The sequence below is a fragment of the Microcebus murinus genome, chromosome 12 (genome assembly GCF_040939455.1).
Source record: "Microcebus murinus isolate Inina chromosome 12, M.murinus_Inina_mat1.0, whole genome shotgun sequence".
In the NCBI taxonomy this organism is placed as follows: domain Eukaryota; kingdom Metazoa; phylum Chordata; class Mammalia; order Primates; family Cheirogaleidae; genus Microcebus; species Microcebus murinus.
This window is the reverse complement of record NC_134115.1, coordinates 73218205-73226025: the sequence shown is the minus strand read 5'-3', so window position 1 is coordinate 73226025 and position 7821 is coordinate 73218205. Positions and strand designations below refer to the sequence as shown.

Genomic DNA, 7821 nt, shown 5'->3' with positions numbered 1-7821 from the left:
CTGGTTTCCCAGGAAGGGGGGGTTGGCTTTTTTTTTCCCCACCAAAAAAAAGACATCAACTGAGAAATCCATTCAACCGTGAAGACTGGAACCTGATTTTCTTGTGTATTCCTGCAGTGCTGCATTGCTGGGCACATAGTAGACACTCAAGAAATACTGACTGATGGTTGAGTCCGCAGTTGAAATCTTTTTAGTAGCACCCACTTATTTAAAAGCAGGAAATTAGCAAAGATAGATGATTGAGATTCTTGTTACTGGCTTTATCAAATGAGGAGGCCGGGGAGAGGAAGGGCAGGCCCCTTTTGATACTTAGGCAGTTAATAATTTGTTGAGCACAGTGTTTAGTGGTTTATGTTCTGGTAATCTGTGAATTGAAAAATCATTCAATTTTATAACCAGACGACTATAAAAGGGCGAAAAGCAAGTGTGTTGTCATTAGTGATATATAAATACACATATGTGTGTGTGTGTATATATATATATCCCCCCCCTAGACTAGAGGAAAGAGCTCTAGTGCAAACGTTTCCAGGCTGTGAAACGGCGGGTGGGCAAATCACTCTATTCGTGACTGTATTTTCACCTGAATCCCTTCCTCGGAGTTTTTTTTCCCCTTCAAGGGAGGAATGAGTGAATAAACTTTTATAAAATGCTAGCACTACAGTGGCCATTCTATATTTGTGCAATGAATGTTTCACATAAATTCAATACCAGACGGTCGCGCTGACGAGCACCGAGACTAAAACTGTACAAAAATTCAAGTGTTCTCCAGTCCGGAGCAGCCTCTCACCCTCATTCATCGTCCCTGACACAGCCATTAGGCCGGTGCGAGTCCCGGCGGTGGGCTCCGAGCGCGGGGCGGGCGACGGGCGGGTCCCGCACAGGCCGGGGGCGCCCTCTCCGGGTCTCGAGCCTGGGCTTCCTCAGGCTGCAGGGCCCGGGGCTCCGAGGCCCACAGCCTGCACCTGGCCGCCGGACGTGCCACCTCGAGCCGCGCGCACCCGAGGCACTTCCACCTTGGAGTTGGGGTTCTGGCGGGACATTCCTACCTACTCTCGGGAGTCAGGTCCCCAAGGCTTTTCCCGCCAGCAGAGGGAGGTGTTCGAGCTTGCCGCCCGGTCCGCGAAGCCGGAAGGCCCGCGGGGCCGCGGGAGGACGGGCGGGGCGGTCGGCGGAGCGGGAAGTACAAGGAGCGCGCTCCCGTGGACGCAGGAGGGAAGCTGGGGGCGCGCACGAGCGCCGCGATGAGGCCCGGGCGGGGTCTTACTGCGACCGCGGGAAGAGGGCGCCCTGGAGCCGCGCCGGAGGCCGACAGCCAGCGGGCGAGAGTGGGCGCGAGCGTAGGGGCGGGCCCCGAGGGAGGGCGCGACGCCGAGGGGCGGGGTCAGGCGAGGCGGGGACGCGCTCGCGGGGTGGGGAAGGCGGGGGCGCGGCGGTGGCGGGAGCGTGCCCGGTCCCCGCCCCTGTTTCCCACTCTCTCTCCACCTCCGACCCGCCGGGGCTCGGGAGAGGCGCCGCTCGCCCGTCCCCGGAGCCGCCCTGCTGCCGCCACCCGCACCCTCCGCTCGCGGTGAGCCCGTCAGTGCCGGTACTGTGCGCTTCTCCATCTGGGCCATGGATGGGTAAGTGTCCGGCGGCCGCGCCGGGCTGCGCTGGCCCCGCTTCCTCTGGGCTCTTGGCGGGACGCGCCGGGGCTGGGGAGCGGGGCGCGGCGCCGGCGGCCGGAGGAGCGGCCCCAGCGGAGCCCGACGGCGGGGCTTCCGGGCGTCTCGGTGGGGCTCTCCGCATCGCGGAGGCGCCGTCTGCCGCAGCTTCTCCGTCCCCCTCGCGTTATGTCCTTAAAGCTCGCCCCTTCACGGCCTCTCGCCGCACACCGGGAAGTGGAGGAAAGCCCGGTCCGGCCGCCGGTGCCGGGGTCCGCCCTGCGCGCCCAGAGTCCGGGGAGCCCGGCCCGGCCTCCCGACACTTCCTCTCAGAAAATGGTGCGCGGCGCTGGGGGAGGCGGAGGCGGCGCTCGGGGCGGGCGTCCTCCCGCTGGGGGAGTTGCTGTTTACCGGAGAGGTGGGGCGAGCGGCGGAGCTTTCCCGGGCGGCGAGGCGAGTGGCCGGGCCGCGGAGTAGCGAACGGCGAGTGCACGCGTCGGTGCGCGTCTGGGCGGCGACCTGGCCCGGAGCCGCGGCCCCACGCGGGTCGCGGGGCTGCCGGGGACTGGCCGAGGTCTCCAGACTTGTGCTGTGAGATATGTTGGCGATTTCTGTACACCAGGCTTCTGGACTTAGTGACCATGGAAGCTTCCCCCTCCACCACTCTGTCCCTCAAGAAACTTAGTGAATTCGCTGCCGTGTATGTAAAATATTGTGTATGTGCAATTTTGGGGGAGATTTCAAATGCTCAAAAACTTAATGGGGTCCATGACCAAAATAAAAACATTTAGAATCACCTCTATAAATAATTCTCTGGGGACTCAGGGAGATGGGGTGGGACCTGACATATTTTATTAATTAAAGAAACAACTATCAGGATCTTGGTTGTAGTGTACATCAGGGTTTTAAAATATCTCCAGCTGTATTAGAGACTAGAAATCCATTTGTTTATTCCCTTTATGCATTTGAGGTTTTGTTTGGCCTGTTACCTACTTTTGGTGATGAGATTTCTGTAAGCCTCTTGGTTGTGGAATATATGGAACTTGCTTGAACAATAAAAGCCATTTACGTGTTGTCATATAGTTGATGATTTTTGTCATGCCATGTAAAGAGGATGGAATCTTCCAACAGTTTTTGCCCTTGTTAGATTTCATTTATCTTAGTTTCATAATGTTAAATGTATATGATAGATTGGATTAATTTATTTGAATGCGGATTACACTCTGCTACAGACATCAAAGTGAAGTTTTAGGTTTCATTCAGATTGTGATCTTTCTAAAACATTTTTATTAAAAATATTTTTTTACTAATCCCCTTATAATAGGTTATGATGTTCTTTAAAAGTATTGTTTTTATAATAATTGAAGCTTCTCTGAGAGTATCGCTGAAGTTTTATTTTACATTACCTTATTCAGTTACATTTTATATGTATGCAAAATTTTGCAATCTTAATGATTTGTGTTATGCCAATATTTCAGTTCAGGAAGGCTGTGAAATTATGTGCATTTAATTGTCATTAGAAGATTTGACTGCAATATGGAAGCAGGCTAGGTTTTTGTGTCATAAAATTTATACTTATGATAAAGAGGACTCTTGAGTTTTGTGTCTTGGCTGTTAAACTCTTGGATAACTATGAAGTGCAAGCTTGCTTTTTGATCGCGTTTAAGAAGTTAACTCTCCCTTCATCCTATTTGTGGTTTTAACGCTAAGACCGTGTTTATGGGTTTAAATATATAGGGCAGTGATGTAGATACTGGAAGGTAAGTTCATTTGGAAGTTCAAGTGGGAGCATGATTTGCTCTTTGCCTCATGACCAATGATCATAATAATACACAATCTTATTTTTTATGCAGAAAACATCAGAGTTACTTGTCACATTTAAATTTTAGACAAATGAATTTCAAGTTTCAGAAGTCAGGAAAATTAAAAATCTACATGGTTATTGTTTGATTTGCATCTTTAACCAATCAAGAGTCATGTATTCGTTTACATTTATGAAATAATGATGACATTTAGGTTATTAACAATATGTAGAATTTATTTGTAGCTTTTTTTTTTAGGAGATACGGAGGTAAACTATTAATCATATGCTGCTGCTTTGGGGTTAGATGAGATGAATGTTTTGTATGGCAAGACTTTGACACCCTGGTCTTAAAAGGTGTGGTTTTGAATACAGTGAATTTTTGCCTTCAGGAGACTAAATTTCTGCATTTTCCCACAGCCTGAAAAAGGACCTTTTTCTTTATTTTGGATAGTTTAAAAGCAAACCACAAACCACCAGTCAACATATCTTTCTAGTTCCTCCTCAAATCCCAACTGTCTTTTGTGTGTGTGTTCATTTCCTTCTAAGAGATAATTTATACTTAAACACAGTTTTTACATGCTAGAGTTTTTTTAAAAGCAAGTCTTTGAAAATTTTGATGTCTGAAATTTGATGTTTGTATTTATTTTAGTTCTGAGAGACAGTCTTCACTATATTTTGGTGAGCAGTTTGGGTGGTAAATGCAGATTTGCGAGATACCTTCCATTTCTGTAAAACCCAAGAACTGGTTTTATTTCATTTAAAATTTTAGACATGATAATTCATGCCAGTGGTTTAAAAGAACGAATTTGGTGATTTTAAGTTTTGATTTATATTTGTAAATAGAAGCAAATGGATAAATACATATTCATTTGATTGAAGCACAACTATATTTTTCTAAATGATAAAAGATAGTTATTTGTTCTTACATTGCTATGAAGAATTTGCTTTTCCACTCTGCTGTTGCTAGACTGTCCCATCACTTTTCTTTGTATTAACATTTCACAACTCATCACATTCTTATTTTTATTTGTTATTGTAATGCTTTTTTTCCTTTAATCTTATTATCTCTTTTAAAAACTTGTTCTCTAACTTTGTTTTCCATTTTCTCTTTTTACTTTTTCCATACAGTGTTGTTACAGATCTTATAGCAGTCGGTTTAAAGGTAGGAATCTTTTACTCTCCTTTCATTAGCATTTTTATATCTTAGTTTTGGCATTTTTTTTCCCCCAATGGTGAAACCCTCTCACCTATTCTTTAAAGTATCTGTTCTATAGTATGCTAATCTTTTATTTTTATTTAGCTCCAAAATAAGTAGACCTGTTGCTAAGTTTGGATTTTATGTATTTATAAGGAGGAGCTATAGTATCATATATATATAAAATGTGAACAAAAGTTTCACTTAATCAGTATGTTTTTTGTTTTTGTTTTGTTTTAGCTGTTAAGTATAACCTAGGCCCTAGTTTATCTTCTTACCATGTCCTTTATATTCTCTTCCATGGATGTGCTTATGAGTAATAAAATAATAGCAGCTGATATTTCTTCACTGACTACTATGTGCCAGGTGCTTTACATATATTTTTACTAATCATTATAATAATTCTTCAAGGTAGGTAATTAATATTCCCATTTTAGAGATGAAAAAATAGATTCAGAAAGTTTGTGCCCAGGATGCAGTACACTAGTGCTCAAACTCTTGTCTTCCTAGTTCCAAAGCCTGACTTGTTTTTTGTTATACCTAACTGCCAGCAATGAGGGTTCTGTCTAAAAGGTGAACAGCCAGAGAGCTCTTTTATATTTGATAATGATTCTTCTAAGTTATAAATCATTTCAGATTTTGTGAACATCTTCCTATTTATTGGATTTTTAAATGTAAATTAAGTAAACGATGCTCATCCATATGAGGCTTTTAAAATATAACTTAGTGTTCTAAGGTTTCCTTTGGTAATTAGTATTCGATACAGTTAAATTGAGAATCTAGTTTTAGAGGTTACTTACAGTTCAGATTACTGTAGAAAGAAATAATTTATCTTTATATTATATGTCATGTTATAGATTGACTTAAAGTTGTCTCACCACTTTCTGTCCATCTCTCTCTGTCATCCTTTTTTGCTAACAATTTCAGTGCTTCTGCTTCATTTGCATTCATTGGATTTGGCTGTGGTGTTCATATTCTCAAAACACCTTAAAAATAATATAGCAAACAGCACTTGACACTAAGAATAGGATGTCCAAGACTAGCATAATTGGGAACTACTGTTTATACGGTCTTTTATTGTGGAGTGGACCTGCTTTCGCAAACTTTGAACATATTTATGAGTTAAAAGTAAGCTGGGTGGCCTCTTTTGGTGAAATATGCCTTTTTTAGGTAATATTTATGTCAGTTTCTCATTTGGGAATGGTACTCAGAGATTGGAAGCCATAGGCTGCACTATAACTAGGATTCCTTTTGGTGTCTGTAGGTGCTTGTGGGACAAGAGTTATTTAAAGTGAATATTGTTTTGGTCTTAACAGAAATATAATTTGTGATTCTAGAGTTTTATCTGACAAAGATGAATACATGAAATATTTTAAAAACTTACCATTTAGGAGTTAAGAAATTATGCTTGAAGGACTGTCATGACTGTTGTATTGTGGGGAAAAATGTCTTGATAAATGAAAGAAAATTTAAATGTTAGGCACATGAGCCATACTTGAAGATAAGATTTGGTTTTCTGACTACCTGTTTGTTGTAGCAAGCACTTTGCAAAAATAAAGATTAGATCCTACTCTGAAGAGAAGATAAGCTGATTGATTAGTTGACTCAGTAGATAGTCTATACTTTTATAGACTTAAATACTGCAATATAAAATTATGCATTATCTGGAGAAATTTCTCATAAGATTGTTCTTTTTTGGATCCCATTCAAGGAAGCTTAGTTACCAAGCAAACACTAATAGGCCAATAAGTCTCATATTTCATCTAGATTGTATGAGAGATAAGCTAACAGTTACTTACCTCTTTCTCTATTTGCTGTCTGAATATGATGACACAGCAAATGGTTTTAGCCAGTGTCAAGAATGGATGTCAGGTTATATTCCATAAGTTGCTTTCCTGGATTCAGAAAAGTAATATGGACTTTTAAAAAAGAATTAAAAATACCCTTTTGTATTAGGTTGGTGGAAAAGTAATTGTGGTTTCAGACCATGAATTTTAAATCATTCTAACTAGGCTCAAATACATCTTTATTAATCAAATTAGGAACCATTACAATCAGCACATTTTTGCCAGCGAGAAATAAGCTTGTTTATTCCTGCAGCATAAAAATCCATGCTTCAGGCCGGGCGCTGTGGCTCACGCCTGTAATCCTAGCTCTTGGGAGGCCGAGGCGGGCGGATTGCTCAAGGTCAGGAGTTTGAAACCAGCCTGAGCAAGAGCGAGACCCCGTCTCTACTATAAATAGAAAGAAATTAATTGGCCAACTGATATATATATAAAAAATTAGCCGGGCATGGTGGCGCATGCCTGTAGTCCCAGCTACCCGGGAGGCTGAGGCAGAAGGATCACTCGAGCCCAGGAGTTTGAGGTTGCTGTGAGCTAGGCTGACGCCACGGCACTCACTCTAGCCTGAGCAACAAAGCGAGACTCTGTCTCAAAAAAAAAAAAAAATCCATGCTTCAGGATTCCAGAAACTCATTTTCGGCATCCTGCTGGTCGTGGAAGCCTTTTTCCTGCAAAAAGTTGTCAGAATGCTTGAAGAAGTGATGGTCGGTTGGTGAGAGGTCAGGTGAATATGGCATATGAGGCAAAACTTCATAGCTCAGTTTGTTCAACTTCTAAAGCATTGGCTGTGCAAAGTGCAGTTGGGTGGTGTTGTGGAGAAAAATTGGGCTTTTTCTGTTGACCAATGCCTTCTGCAGGCATTGTAGTTTTAAGTGCATCTCATTGATTTGCTTAGCATACCTCTCAAATGTAATGGTTTCGCTGGGATTCAGAAAGCTGTAGTGGATCAGACCGGCAGGAGACCACCAAGTAGTGACCATGATTTCTGCACGTTTCGCTTTGGGAAGCTTTGGAGCTTCTCGGTGCCACTGAGCTGGTCATCGCTGGTCGTCATATAAAATCCGGTTTTCCTCACGCGTTGTAATCTGATTGAGAAATGATTCGTTGTAGCTGTGTACAATAATAGAAGGCGACACTTAAAAAACAATTTTTTTACTTTTGGTCAGCTCATAACGCACCCATTTATCAAGCTTTTTCACCTTTCCAATTTTCTTCAGATGGTAAATGACCGTAGAATGGTCTGTGTTGAGTTCTTCAGCAACTCCTTTTGTAGTTGTAAGATGATCAGGTTAGATGATTGCTCTCAATTAGTTGTTGTCAACTTCTGATGGCTAGCCA

At 43.0% G+C, this 7821-nt stretch overlaps 1 protein-coding gene across 9 annotated transcripts in view; it reads left to right on the top strand.

The window, feature by feature from the left end:
• Window positions 1-1415: 1415 nt before the first annotated feature.
• The window catches only part of PTBP3 (polypyrimidine tract binding protein 3), a 93619-nt gene continuing 87213 nt past the window's right edge, over window positions 1416-7821 (top strand). For 5 of the 9 annotated variants that reach the window (XM_076008934.1, XM_076008937.1, XM_076008932.1 and 2 more), the window contains exon 1: window positions 1416-1619. Coding sequence is in view for 4 of the 9 variants with exons in the window: in XM_076008930.1 (XP_075865045.1) it covers window positions 2282-2340; window positions 4573-4606 (93 nt within the window). In the remaining 5 variants the exon portion in view is untranslated. The other 4 variants (XM_076008929.1, XM_020289434.2, XM_076008931.1 and 1 more) reach the window with 3 other exon arrangements.